The 15,291-nt window shown below is 38.1% G+C and overlaps 1 protein-coding gene across 1 annotated transcript in view; it reads left to right on the forward strand.

Annotated features, from left to right (window-relative positions):
- LOC124803212 (DNA-dependent protein kinase catalytic subunit-like) overlaps nt 1-15,291 on the forward strand; it is a 561,762-nt gene that overhangs the window by 227,242 nt on the left and 319,229 nt on the right. The window contains exon 20 of the mRNA XM_047264427.1: nt 13,266-13,494. Coding sequence (XP_047120383.1) covers nt 13,266-13,494 — 229 coding nt within the window. The remainder of the gene's footprint in view (nt 1-13,265; nt 13,495-15,291) is intronic.

Below are 15,291 nucleotides of genomic sequence, written 5' to 3' on the forward strand. Positions count from 1 at the left end.
ATCATGCAAATAATATATCTTTCAATAGTCTTGCATTAATAGGTACCTAGTACCTCATGCATACTTACTTACCATAATTAACATTTCTTTTGTGCCATCTTATTGATCACTTCTCATTAATGTTATTAGAATTGTTCTTATGCAAAAGAAAACCAGTTACTCAGCAGTGAGCTCTAAATTTTCTCAGCAGTACAATATTTCCTAATATTTTGCAATTGTAACCATTATAGATATTAGTACAAAGCCTTTCTTGTTAAGTCCTATTCATCATATACTTCGATTACATTTTCTCTTTTCCTTTTAATGTTATCCTTCTACTAGTTGCATGAGTATTCAAAATAGATCATGAGACTAAAATTAATGTTTTCTTTCAATATTTTAATGGGGAAAAATGAAGCAGTTAGGTAACTCTGATTTTTTTAAATATAAAAACAAGTTCTTTATTTCTTTAAATGTCGATACATTCAACTGGTGACGTACATGATTGTCTGTGTGCCCTGAAGGAACTAGTCAGATTCTTAAGAACTGCAAAAAAGTTGCCACTGCCACTTTCGTCCTACATGTAATGATAGTAAGCAAATATCTGAGCTTCATTGGGTGTTGGCCCCTGACTAAGACATTCACTATAAAGTGACAAACACCTAAGACACTCGACACAGATTTTTCCTTCAAGTGGTTGATAATGCTGTTTGTGGCTTGTATTAGTGGTTCACTGATGGCATGAAAGTACGCAATGAAACTATGTGTGAATCTTTGCATAGTTATGGGCCAGTTATGCTGTATTAGAATTAAGGTTCTGCAGTGGTAAAGAATTGTAGAAGCTCCTGTAGTAAAATATGGGGGAGTCATAACTGCACACTCAATGCAACAACCATACAATCAATTCCCACAATACAAGCAGATACCGTATTTACTCAAATCTAAGCCGCACTTTTTTTCCGGTTTTTGTAATTCAAAAAACCACCTGCGGCTTAGAATCGAGTGCAAAGTAAGCGGAAGTTCTGAAAAAATGTTGGTAGCTGCCGCCACAATAACTTCTGCCGTCGAATATATGTAGCGCTACACAGGCATGCTTTGCAGGCACAAAGATAAATGCCGGCGCCAAAACCTCTGCGTCAGTAAATAAATTAAAAAAAAAAAAAAGGCGGAAGACGAGCTTTTTTTCCTCCGCCCCGAGTTTCGACCACTGCATTTTCATACATTATCCATCGAAGTAAATACAAATTCCGTATTGTTCATCTTCGAATGTTGCAGCATTTCAATGTACTACGAAAATCCGACTGGCAAGACTGTTAGGGATGTTTGTCAATATGGCCAACTCTACGTTCTGAATTTTTTCCTACCTGTGAGAAGAGATGGTTGCTAATAGGAACTTTTATGAATTGTGAATCACATGCAGTATTCTCTTCACCATAAGAGTAATACAAATATAAACATTTTGCCACGTATTCTTTCGTGTTTGCTGCTATCTCATTTAAATTCTGTCTGCCTAATAAACTACGAAACTAGAGTGAGACAACAGCAAATGCGGAAGAATATACATATCATATTTATATTCCTATTATTCTTATGCATAGTAGTGATACAGTCAGAAATAAAGCACGGCAATTGACTAGATTTTTAAACCTAAGATGACTCTAATTTCTGTGCAGAATGTAATGTACTAAAGAGGTGTCTGCAAAGATTTTCAAACAGAGAAAAATTTTCGCTAAACTCTCGATCTCTAACGCAGTCTATTATTTGGTTCTTGTTGATCATTATCAAAGAAAGCAGCAGTGTAAGTAACAACAAATAGCAGTTTCTTGCCATTGTTTCGCTAATGAGACGATTCCTCTCTCTCTCTCTCTCTCTCTCTCTCTCTCTCTCTCTCTCTCTCTCTCTCTCTCTCTTAAAGAAAAAAAAGCGGCGGTAGCACGCACAAAAGCAAGCCATGCCGCGAGCGGCGACAGGCCGTAAACACTCATTATCAGAATGCGACAAACAATGCATGACACAGTACAGTAATGCATCTTCAGCTTAGAGTGACGTATACACGTATAACAAAGAGAACGGCACTTAACAGATCAAAGAAAAATAAGCAATCAATTCAAACCAGACGAAGCACGTGAAAAAGGAAGGGTACCCGTATAAATACGGACGGAGCGCCTGACACATAGCAATGGCTACCTGGTAAAGCTTAACTGTTAAGCTTATGTCTCGAACCAAACTACTGCAGCTGTATCGTCATTCATTCGACCTAAATTGTGTCTCATATTACAATGGACCAACTTTGTTTTGATTCGGAGGTGCGGTCTAAAACTTTTCTCTCCCCTTGAATTTTGAGTCTCAACTCTCAGGTGCGGCTTAGATTCGGGAAATTTTTTTTTCCTTGATTTCGAGTCTCATTTTTCAGGTGCGGCTTAGATTCGAGTAAATACGGTACCACTCTTCACCATGAGAGGATTCTGGGCCAGACCACTATCCCAGAATACTGGAACACTAATTGGACTCATACTAGTTAGAGATTTCCACCAATCAACAACCACAAATGACAATGAATATGTCTTGTGCACAGAAAATTCATGAAGAAATCCATATGGATTCATTTATTTATCTGTACCTTATTAATCACCAATGATTTGTGTAAGATCTCCCCTTTGGTTTAATACTGACTAAAGATTGTGACTGCCTGACAAAAATTTACATCCAGAACATCTTTGAGAAATTAACACCCAATATCTGTACCTTCACATCTTTCAGTGAACATGCAGCACCCTCCCAGATTTACTCTGTTAACATCTGGTTAATGCGAGGTCAGATCTATCACCAACTATCAACAAGCTGTTCCCCTTTCAAAACTGTACTTCCCATTCAAACCTTCAAACCATTGGGGAACCAGTAAGAATAAGTAAACAAACTGTGGTATTAGCATTTTTAGCAATTTCAAATTGTCATGGTGAGCTGCTGTGACTTGAGATAGGAGCCACGTGCAACTTCTAGTATCTTTGCTGCTCAGCTTACTGCTTGGTTGGGATACTCGTCACCACCAAATTAGCAGTGTCCTTTCCACCTATTGCTCTTTTCTACAACAGTATAACCACAACAACCTATAAATATAATCAAACATTGTACAGTGACAGTCTTCCTTGACTCCTACGTTGGTCTGTAAATTATTTCTATAATGAACTGAAGCGACAAGTTTGTCCGTAACTTCTACCACAGAATTATGGCATGTTACACAAGACTAAGTAAGGTATTCTGAGAATGAAAAGGAGAATGTTGACACTTAGAGCAGAGTCTGAGACAGTTCCAATAGCAGCATGAAGTAGTAAATGAGAACATGTTAAACAATGGAAAATCCTGGATAGAATAACAACAACTGGAAAGAAAAGATTGCTACTTACCACATAGATGAGGCATTGAGTTAGATACATGCATGATGAAAAGGAAATGAAAAATATATTCAGCTACTGGACTAAGTTCTTCATCAGAAACAGAAAACACGCTCACATTCACACAAGCACAACTTGTACTTGTGGCCTCTGTTGTTTCCAGGCTCTGATGTAAGCAGCATTCCTTGCTGGGGTGAATCATGGGGTTACAGAAGAGGTGTGAGGCAGGAGGGATGGCAGGGAGGAGTGCTAGGTGTGGCCTCAGGAGGTTGTGCTCTGAAGGGGGCTGGGGGGTGGTGAAGGGGGAGAAGGGGTAGGGGGAAGAGAACAGGATAGTAGTAGAGAAGGGAAAGGACTGTTCAGGTACATTGGTGGAATAGGCTGTGTGTGTAGTACTGGAGTGAGAGCAGGAAAGGGAATAGGCAGGTAGAGGACAGAAACAAGTGAAGGCTGAGGCCAGGGGGGTTACAGGAACGAAGGATATGTTGAAGGGAGAGATCCCACCTGTGCAGTTTAGGAAAACTGGTGTTGGTGGGATGGCACAGGCTATCAAGGAGTAGTTGTTGTTGTTAAAATGAAGCACATTGTGTTGAGTGACATTTTCAACAACTGGGCAGTGCCTTTGTCTCCTGGTCACAGATTGGCAGTGGTCTTTCATGTGGACAGACAGCTTGTTAGTTGTCATGTCCATGTAGAATGTGGCTTAGTGGCTGCAGCTTGGTTGATAGGTCATATGCTATTGGCTGTGGAACGGGAGGTCCTGTGATAGGACTGGAGTAGCTGGCAGTGGGATGATGTATGGCTCAGGTGCAGCATCTAAGTCTATTGCAGGGATAGGAACCATGATTCAAGGGTTTGGGAGCAGGAGAGGAGTAGGAATGGACTAGCATGTTGCATAGGTTACATGGGCAGTGGAATACCACTTTGGAAGGGGCGAAGAGAATATATCTCATTTCAAGGCAAAATGAGAGTTAATTGAAAACCTAGCAGAGAATGTGATTCAGTTGCTCCTGTTGTGAGTGGAAGTAGAGCATGAGAGAAGTGGCTGGACAATGGGTATGTGGGGAATGTTAAGTGTCTGGTGAGACAGGGCATGCGAGATCTGTTTGTGGATAAAGTTAAGATAAGAGGGTAATTTTGTTCTTTGAAGATCTGAGCTAGACCCTTGGTATACATGGAGGAGGGCTGCTTGTTGCTACAGATTTGGTGACCGCAGGTGTTTAGGCTGTACGGAAGGGACTTTTTGGTATGGAAAGGATGACGGCTGTCGAAGTGGAGGTATAGTTGGTGGTTGGTCGGTTTGATGTGGATGGAGATACTGATGTGGCTATCTTTGAGGCGATGGTCAGCATTGAGGAAGGTGACCTGTTAGGCTGGAGAGGACCAGGTGAAGTGAATGGCAGAGAAGCTGTTCAGGTTGTGGAGGAATGTGTTCTCACCAACAGTACAAATCTTGAAGATGTCATGAACAAACATGAACCTCATGAGGGGTTTGAGATTCTAAGTGTTTAGGAAGAATTTCTTGAGATGGCCCATTAACAGGTTAGCATAGGATAATGCCACGATGGTGTCCATTGCTGTATCATGCATTTCTTTCTAGGTGATGTCTTCGAAGGAGAAGTAAGTGTGAGTGGGGTCATGGTGACTAGGAAGGAGTTTATAAACTTGTAGTGAGTCAGGCATTGGGAGAGTTAGTATTTAATAGCAGCAAGGGCAGAGGCATTGCAGATGTTCATGTAGAGGGAGGCATCAAGAACAGAGAGAAGGGTAGTGCTGGATGGTAAAAAACCAGGAACTGTGCAGAGTTGGTATTAGGAGTAGTTTGTGTCTTTTGTATAGAACTGTAGTTTATAGGTAACAACTGAAAGCCATGTTCCACAAATGCAGAGATTCTGTCAGTGGGGATGTAGTAAACAGTCAAAATGCAGCATTGTCGGTGGTTGTACTTAATGAAGTATGTGCAAGGTGGGATTGCAGGAAGTGGTGGGAGTGAGGAGAGATACGTAGGAGATCTTCTGGGGTAGATGTAGGAATTACAGAAGGGGCTGTAAATGCTATCGAATTTTTAGAATGGAGTCACCAGGGGCAAGGGTATTAGGTGGAAGTATCTGACAGCTAGACCATCCTCCAGGTATTCGCTGTGAGTTATAACCACAGTGCTGGAGCCTTTGTCTGCAGGTAAGATTATAAGGCCAGGATGAGTTTTTATGAGGTGGATTGCATTTCTTTCTGCTGGTGTGAGGTTGGTTTCGATGTTGAGGGATTTGGGGAATGTTGGTGAGGCACAGATCAAATTTAAGAAACTGGAAACTTAACAGGGGATGATTTGGGAGCAGTGGGTGTGGATCACAGTTAGATGGAGGAGTGCATTGTGTCGGGTAGGTTTCAAATTGTGGATATTTAGGGTTTCCAGATGGGATGGTTCCTCTGGGAAGTATCAAAGATGTATCAGCTTTAAGTGTATCAAAGATACATATAAAGTTTACATTTGTGAAGGATACTTCAAATGGTATGGGGAAAAAAAGGCTGAAATGAAAGATATAGAAAAGCTATCTATGTAGTAAATCACTAAAAATCGCAGATATAAACAGCGGAAAGTGAAAGCTCTTATGTTCAGTTTATTTGATGGACTATAAATATTGTGGTCTTTACCTGTGCTGTCACTTCTTCCTATTTTATACAGCGTTCACTCTCTCTTACTTTGCCTTTTGACTGCTTATGAAAGAGTGTGACTGACTGCTGATTTTGGCCTGAGTTTCTGTTTTGAACAATGTCTCTGTATAGTTCAAATTCATTTTGTGAATTCTGTCATTAAATTCAATAAAATTTTATTGCCCTCTGGCTTTATTTAATACTTTTAGAAGTAGGTGGTGACATTGCATACAGTGTTGACCTAAAAACTTCTTTATTGAGTCCATTGTCAGTATCACAATCACCATTTTCAATTTGAATAACTTATTGTCAATTATGAGTCTTGTTTTTAGACTAGAAAGTAAACTGAATTCCCATTTTGAGTGAAGCACATCAGTTGATATTCCCACCTTGTCCAGAAATTTCATTTTCCCAGTGATTGTGTTAGGTTCATCAGTTTGAAGTTTACAGTAATTTTTATATCTAAATCTTGTGTTTCTCAACCCTAGCAGAGCATGTCTTTACCATAACACATCTGCCACACACAAAAAGAATTTGTCTGTAATTAATAGTTAGTTAACTACTTAGTTTGTTTCATATTCCCTGGATCTTTTGCATCATTAATTATGATGATGTTGAAAGAATTGTTCTACATTCACATCACAAATTAATTTGTAAATATGGCTACTTGATGCGCATTTATAAAGTTTCTTTTATTGTTTTTAAAAAAATATGCCGACATGAGTTAGCAATTCCTACGGAATGGAAGGAATTTTCAAGGATAAACTTTTTCAGTTTGTTTTAAAATATTACTTTTTTGTCTGTCAGACATTTTGTATCACTTTGTAGGTTAACCGAAATTTTTGTTGCAGCAATATGCACCCTTTTTTTGTCTTAAAGATAATCTTAATGTGGAGTAATGAATGTCATTTTTCCATCTGGTATTGCAATTATGTACATCATTGTTCCTTTTGAACTGCATTGGATTATTTACAACAAACTTCACAATGGGATAAATATATTGTGAAGCAGTAGTCAGAATGCCTAACTCCGTAAATAAACAGTGGAACATTAACAATATTAGAAACTGTAGATTGCTATTCACTGTAAAGATGGCACATTGAGTTCCAGACAGGGACAATGAAAAGACTGTTACAAGCTTAGCTTTCAGCCAAAACCATCTTCAGAAATTAAAAGAAAAGAAAACATACATTTACACAAATAAACACACCTCAGACATACATGAGAACTGGTTCTGGCCACTGCAACCAAAATGCTGAATCCTTAAATACACACCTACAAGATGAATGTGGGTGAGCAATACTTAGCCTTACAGCATGTATTCTTTTTTAAAGATGAGGTACTCCAGAACATTAATCCATATGACATTATTGAGTGAAAATATGCAAAATATGGCAACATACTGGTTTGTCTGTCCCCAAGATTTGCAATAATTTGAAGTTCAAATGTGGCTGAAATTATTTGTTTTACAAGTTCCAAAACCAATGTTTTCCAGTTTAAATTTTCATCAATGTGAAAACCTAAGATTTTCAAAGTTTCCACCGTATTCATTATTTCATCACTGTGTGTTACACCTGTCATTGGTGTAGTACCCGTAGATTTATAGAAGTGAATACATTATACTGTTTTTTAAAATTGAGACTGAGGCTATTAGTAGAAAACCAGTCAATGATACTTTTTAAGAACCTTGTTTACCATTTCCTCTGTTGCTGTATGTATGCTTGGATTGATTACAATATTTGTGCTCTCTGCAAAAATTAGTACTTCAGCTTGTATACTAGATGGAGGATCATTTACATTATGAGGAACAATAATAGATCTAAGATTAAACCTTGGGGAACCCCATATGTGATTTCTCACCAGTTAAAATTATGTCCACAGACTACATTGGTTGAACTGCTAGAGCAACTCTTTTGAAATCTAAACTGCAATTTGCAGAGGATATTATTGTTGCTTAGGTGAGTTACTGTTCTAGAATACATCACCTTCTCATCAGTTTTGGAAAATGATGTCAGCAGTGAAACAGGTCAGTAGTTATTGACATCTTTTTTTATATAGAGGTTGAGCCCCACCATGCCCACACTGGTATGATGGCCAATTCAAAAGGTCTACTGCCATCTCTGGGTAAAGGTTCGTTTTCACTAATATGAGGTGTTGCCCATTGTGGTTACTGTGATGTTTGCGTACGTCTGGTTAAGGTTAACCATTAACACGTGCTCATCTGGAGATAGTTTGGGTTGAAAGTCAAATGCATGGTAGCTGTTTGAAGGGCAGAGGAAAAAAAGTGCCAAGGCAAGAGCCAAGGGAAAGACCTCTGCGATAGTTAGGTCGGGTAGTAAGAGCAGTAGCGGATGTCTTGCTGCCTGGAAGAGGTCATGCAAGGGTAGGCTTTGTTAGTAGTGGGTATCATGCATGTCGATACCTTTGATGTTGTACAGTGCTGTAACTCAGCAGCTGCCACTGGGTGCCGGTGTTGATCTCTCAGTCAGTGTCAGCATATCTGTAACAGTTAGGTTCATGATCATTTTGTGTCTGATTGGTCGTATATCAGATGCACAGCGTAGGGTGATGTTGGCGATTTGTTTGTGCGGTAGTGGTCGAGCTAGTCAGTTTCCCTGCTGTAGTTTGTTGGTCAGCTTTAAAGGCAGCTGGCACATCCAGTCAACGTTGCTGATATGCAGGGGCTTGCCGATGTTAGTCACTTGTTGGTGAATGTTAGCTTGCCATAGGTGGTTATGCCCTACCTAGTAGTGTGTGGCGTGTTTTTTAAATACTTCCTTGAGGGTTTCAAGGCAGTATTCATTGTGAGCATTGATAATGATGTGTAGCACTTTGTTCTGTATGATCTGCAGGTGGTGGAGGTATATAGGAGCTGCATATCCCCAGTCGGGAGCTGCATACGTCACTAGAGTTCTAATCAGTGTCATGTATGTGGACCTCGACACTCTCCTATTCAGTGTACTTTCCCTGTTGAGCATTGGGTAGACTTGTTTGAGCCTTGCGTGTGCTCTGTTATCAACGTATTCGATGTAGTCCCTCCATGTAAGTGTGCGGTCCAGCCAGACACCGAGTTATCTGACTTTCTCTTGGAAATGTATTGGGCATGTATGTAATTTTATATGTCTAGAGAGTTTATGTCTGCGCAGTAGTTTTGGTCTGCTTGTGAACAGAACTGTTTCACACTTGTCGACGATTACTTTAGTATCCCATCGTTCCAACTAAGGCTTGGCAGTTCTGAGTGCTGTCTGAATTCGTGAATTACTGTTCGACGGTTTCCAGTCTTGCACAAGGATGGCTGTGTCATCCATGTAGATGGCTAACGTCATGTTTTGTGTTGCTGGGAAGTTGTTAATGTACAGGTTGAACAAGATGGGCTTCCATGTGGTACTCCAGCTTGGATACCATGTTGTGTCGATTGTTTGCCCTGCAAGTCGGTGGTGAAACATCTGTTCGTGAGATATGAGTGTATGAGACATAGGAGTCCATCCAGGAAACCAGCTTCGCTTAGTTTGCATATAAGGCCGTTTTGCCTAAGACGGTCGAAAGCTTTTTCAATGTCCAGGAACATTATTGACATCTCCCTAATCACTTTTCTTATGTTGGGGTTTGACAATAGCTTGGAGTTAGTGATGCTTTACATATTTCAGATAATGCAGGGCTTAATATATAGGAACAAATCTTTAGTACTCTATTGAGAATACAATCAAAACAAGATCATCTCATATTTTGCGGAGAATATATAATTTTCTTGATTTCAGAAGAAGAAGTAAGTGATATATTCATATGGTTGAATTTTTATGAGAGTTGCTTTTTCAACATACTGGTGTGATTTTTCTCTCTAACTATTTGTCCCTATGATTTCTCTTATATTTAAGACTGGTTATTAAATATATCTGCTGGCTGTGACCCACCATTTATAGCCTTTCCATTCAGGTCGATTGTGATGTTACCCTTTTTGATGGCTGGTTGTCCTGCCTCTTGTTTCAGTAAATTCCATATAACTTTAAGTTTGTTGTCAGAAAGAACAATTTCTGACATTATGTGCATGTTCCTCGATTTTTTAATAACCTTTTTTTATTAATTTTGAGTAGATTTTGGTAGTTTACAACTACTGCAGGATCTCTACTAGTTCTTGCTGACAGACATATTCCCCTTTTCCCTTTCACAAGTTGCTTTAGTGTCTTTAGTGATCCTTGGGTTTTTACATCGCTGTTTAATGTCCTTTCTGATAACCTGATACAGAAAGCTGTTTTCAAATGATGATATGAATTTATCATGGACTGGATTAACTTTGATGTTAGCATTTGGTTCATTATAAATTTCATCCCAGGTCATCTCTTGTAAACTATCATTAGAAACATTTGTTGTGGAGTATCAGTAATTAAAGCACTGTTTTACATATCCTAACTAACTTTGCATCATGATCAGAGAGCATATGTTACTGGGTAAACAGTTATTTTCTTGTTTTGAGCTTCAACAAAGGAAACATTATCGGTTAGTATCAGTGATTTTTTTTTTTTTGCCACCAATGTTGGAAAGTTAATTATTGAGCTCAAATTGTAGAATCCAAATAAGGTTTCTAGATCATTTTTCCTATCAGAATCCTTTCTAAAATGCTTTTTGACAGATAGCATAATAAGGAATCCACATTCCTCATAAACACTTCAAAATTTCCCAGTGGGTGATATATATACAGTTCCAATTGAAAATGAAAAGTGAACTGTTTTTAATTATTAGTTCATAAGCACACACTTCTGTGTGCTGATCACTACAAAATGTACTTGTCTTGCTGTTTGTGAATTGTCTAACCCTGTAGTTAGGTGGTACTTAGATAGGTGCAGGATGTTAATCTTTTCAGAGTTCTCTAAATTTTCCAGACAAGAAGCTCTTCTACCATATTATTCAGTGCTCTTAATATTTTGATGAAGTAATCTAACCAGCTGTATATATCCCTATCTCCCAATTGTAGCAGCAGGCACTGTACTCGTTTGATATTTCATTTCAGTCAGCAACAGCCTGCTCAACTCATTGTTCACATGGCTCACAGCAGTATTAATCCAGGGCTGGCTATGATACTGTAGGATCTTGACAAATCTTATTTTTGCGTGTATAGTTGCTACCTCTGTATGCTCTTCCTAACTTGTCCTGCACCATCTGCCTACACCCCTCCCATAGTTACTACTTAGCAGCAAGACTCTGTTCTTCCTAGTCTCTTTTGCTACTGAGCTACACTTACTTTATTTGCTAGAAGTCTGCTGTACCATATTGTAACCTGTAGCTGAATGTACCATATTGTAACCTGTAGCTGAATGAGGCTCTTCCCATCCTACTTCAGGTAACAAATCAAATTTATTCAATACTGTAACCTCCAGTGCAGATGAAGAAGTTGAACTGTTCACCTTTCACCCATTAATTGTTACCTTTACCCAGTTTATATGATCTTTTTTCCCCCTTCAACCTGTCTAGTTCAAATTTCACATGTTCAGATTCAAATTGAAGGGCACAAATCTTTGTCTCCAGTTCAGCGATTTCTTGTGTTTTTTGCAGAGCCGTACAAGAGCCCTCATTGAGTTCTCCAGTCAGTTCCCTAAATAGTCAGTCACCCAAATGAAACTCCAACCCACAGTCTACACTTACCATTCCCTCTCTGACTATCCTACAGCAACATCCACACTCATCACTCTTTGCAACACAGATTACATGCTTAAAATAGAATTAAATCACTTAACACACATTATACTAAATGAAGTTTCGTTATGTGTGAGCCACAAAATTAGGCCTGTAAATTAGTCTTTCAGGAGTATGACATACGATAAAAAAAGTTAATTATTTCCACTTTCAACATGAACTTTGCACTCACAAACTGCAGATCTGTTAATTAACTTATTGACAGTTGAATGTAACTTTTAATGAAATTTTAATGTATGCAGACTGTATGTAAACAATCTAGTGATGCAAAGTTTTCTAAATCAAACCGCTTAAGATATACACTATTTTACAGAAATGTAAACTCAATGATGAATAGATACACTCTACTGAAATTGCGGGAGGGAAAAAATAACAATTAAATGGGATTCTCTAAGTTTACTGTGCCAAAAGTTGAACAAAAATATGACTACAAACCAGACTTTACGAGCTTTCCGCATTTTCTGGAGTAGTACATAAGGAAAAGGAAATCATTAATTTTAAGCTTAAAAACACACTCCTAATACATGTATTTAATGAGTAATGTGTACGAAACTGACTGTTATTACAATCTACATAACTTATCTTTACAAAAGTGCAAAAACTCTTGTCTCGCCTGGTGCAGGGCTGCCAGTGACCCAAAGATGAAGTGTGACAGTACTTTTCCCTCAGTATCACACTGCCTAAAATATATTATTTTATATTGCGTAGAAGTTTGAAAATGTCTGTGAATTCATTCCTGATGCTAATCAGTTTGCTTTGCTGTATACAGTATCCAACGCCATGCTCTTCACTTCATATGATATTTCAGAGTTTGTGTCAATTTTGTTAAAGTTTTTGTTCCTTGAGTTCATGGTAACACAGTCATGGAATGTGTCCCTCCCAAAATGAATGATAATTGATTTCTTTTCAGTTAATAACACTATTACTATGTGAAATGTTAATTTCAGTTTATTATTAATGAGCAGCAAGTGAGGAAGATGGTTAAATTTTAGAGACCGTTCCTGACATTTGCTTGGAATGATTTGCTAAAAGCTGTGGAAAGTACAAACCACAGAAACACCATCTGGCTACCTGTGTTTTGTCCTTTTATAACTGAATGTCATTTTTGTATTAGTAGTCATATTTGTTCTATGCAAGTGCTGCAATTCAGTACATGTTCACTGGGTAATTTTCAGACACACTATATTACTCACTTGTAATTTTCTAAATTTTAGAATCATTGTGACACTATATAAGCTGTCTCATAAATTGTTGCATATGAATATTCATGGGAGTAATTGAAGCTTGAATGTGTTTTTATTGCTGAATTTTGTTATTATGTAATCTTGCTTTTTCTGTCATATTTGTATTCAGCAGTAAAATGCCTTAATATTATTTTTTTATTGTTTTTGCAATAATTGTATGTTACACAGTATCATATGAGCATTCAATCTAAAAGTTCAAAACAAGGTTAGCAACTTCTTAATACAGTGTGTGAAGTTACGTTGTGTCTCCATTATCTGAAAATTTATGGTTCATAATTTAATGTTATGTTCATGCTTTTCTTAATTGCAGGTGTAAAAACTACAAAAGAATTTGTTTCAAAACTTGTATCTGAAAAAGGTGTGGCTTATGTAACAAGGATTTGTGATGCTGGCCATATACTTGAATTTTCTGAAGACTTCGAAAACCTCCAAAGAAGTCAGCAGTGGCTAACTGTTCTAACAGCAAGGCTTGATTGCTATATATGGTTTATCGAGGAAGACTTGCTGCAGCTTAGTGTGTTGCTATTACAGAATGGAAGGTTTGCCTTATTCATTTTACTGCATTCCAGTTGTAGGCGCTGTAAATGTTATTTGAGCAGCCTTTGATGTTATTTGCTTCACAGCTTGAAATAAAACAACTCTGTGGTCTCTGAGCACCAAGTATTTAATCACTGTGTTGAAACACTGTTAATAGTATTAAAAAAAAATGGTAATTGAATGCAACCTGTTTTCCAGTATTTGCTTATCAAGTGGGAGGTATATTCCAAAAGCACTCTCCAATTCACTTTCAGAAAAGCTGTAGATGGTAGCACAATTCCCTGAAATGTGCTTCTAATTACATTGCAGCAGCATCTCAGCCATAACAGTTACTCACATTTCATGTTAATGACCTCAAAGATAGGGAAAAAGTGATAATTGATGTAAGGAATGTAGTGGCATAAGTGATGCATGACAGCAAAGGAGAGTCACCTAAATACTCAATTCATTGTTATCAGAATACTTGATGTTCTAACTCATCTCAAAGGTGTTTGATAGGCTCAGATCAGAACTCTGGACAAGCTAATTCACTTTTGGAATGTTACTGTCCAGAAACCTTTGCCTCACAGATGCTGCTTTATGAAAGGGTGCATTGTTGTGCTAATATAAACAATCATTGCCTTTGAACTGCTCCTCTACTGTATGCAGTACACAAGGATGTAAAATGTGCTCATATTCTTCTACATTTGGAGCTTTCTAAGCACAATAATGGGACTATGCCCAAAATACAAAAAAAAAAACAAAAAAAAAAAAAAAAAAACACCTCCATATCCTACCACCACCTCCACTGTACATCACTATTGGCACTGCACATCAAGGCAGGTAACATTCTCCAGGAATTCACCAAACCCTAGGTCTTCCATCATATTGCCACAAAGTGTAGTGTGATTCATCACTCCAAATCACATGTTTTCAGTCATCCACTGTCCAGTGGCATCACTCTTTATGCCCTCCCATTGTTGAAATTTGGAACTCATGTGTGTTTCGTTCAGCTGATTTCATGTGATTTTTTACAACCACCCTCCACAATGCTCAGTAGTCCCTGTCGGTCCATACACGAGTTCTGCCAAGTCTTGGTTTAGCTGTAATTGTTCCCGCACATTTTCACTCCAGTCATCAACAGGAAATGGGTGACATCCAGTAACTAGTACACATGTGAAGTCATTAAGCTTTCTTGGTCAACCCATTGTGCTGTTACTGCCTCTCTACTGAGAACACAATACTTCCTGCCTCCTTTTGTTCTGGCGGGCCCACCTCTCATGACATAAAGTGTTCATTTCTGCATTATGTAGTGGAGTCTGAGTAGTCTTGATCAGATCATGTATAATCTGATTGGAAAGTAAATGTTGAAAATCTCTATTTTTATTGTGTATTTCACTGCCTGAATCATTGCGCTGTCATTTCCTATCATCTTGGTATCATTGCTAAGTAGGTATGTATTCCATAGTTGTGTATTTATTCTTCTGTTCCTGAGGTTGTGTTACCTACAAGTGTGACGCTAAGCTCCCTCATCCATATGTAGAACGTCATTTCTTCCCTGTGTCTTATCAGTGGACCTCGTTGTATTTTAGTAAATGCTGTTTAAGTTTTTAGATATCCATGTCATCTTGGCGTTTTTATTCTCTATCTGTTTTTGTTGCATTTTAATTGTTATCTCTTATGTAACAACTTTCCCCATTACAATCAAGTCAGACATCTCAGCGCCCCTTTCTACTTTAATCTGATCTCTGTCAACTGTTCATCTAATGTATTCATAAAATTTTTCAAATAATAATAATAATAGCAATAATAGCAATAAT

The sequence above is a fragment of the Schistocerca piceifrons genome, chromosome 1 (genome assembly GCF_021461385.2).
Source record: "Schistocerca piceifrons isolate TAMUIC-IGC-003096 chromosome 1, iqSchPice1.1, whole genome shotgun sequence".
Classification (NCBI taxonomy): Eukaryota; Metazoa; Arthropoda; class Insecta; order Orthoptera; family Acrididae; genus Schistocerca; species Schistocerca piceifrons.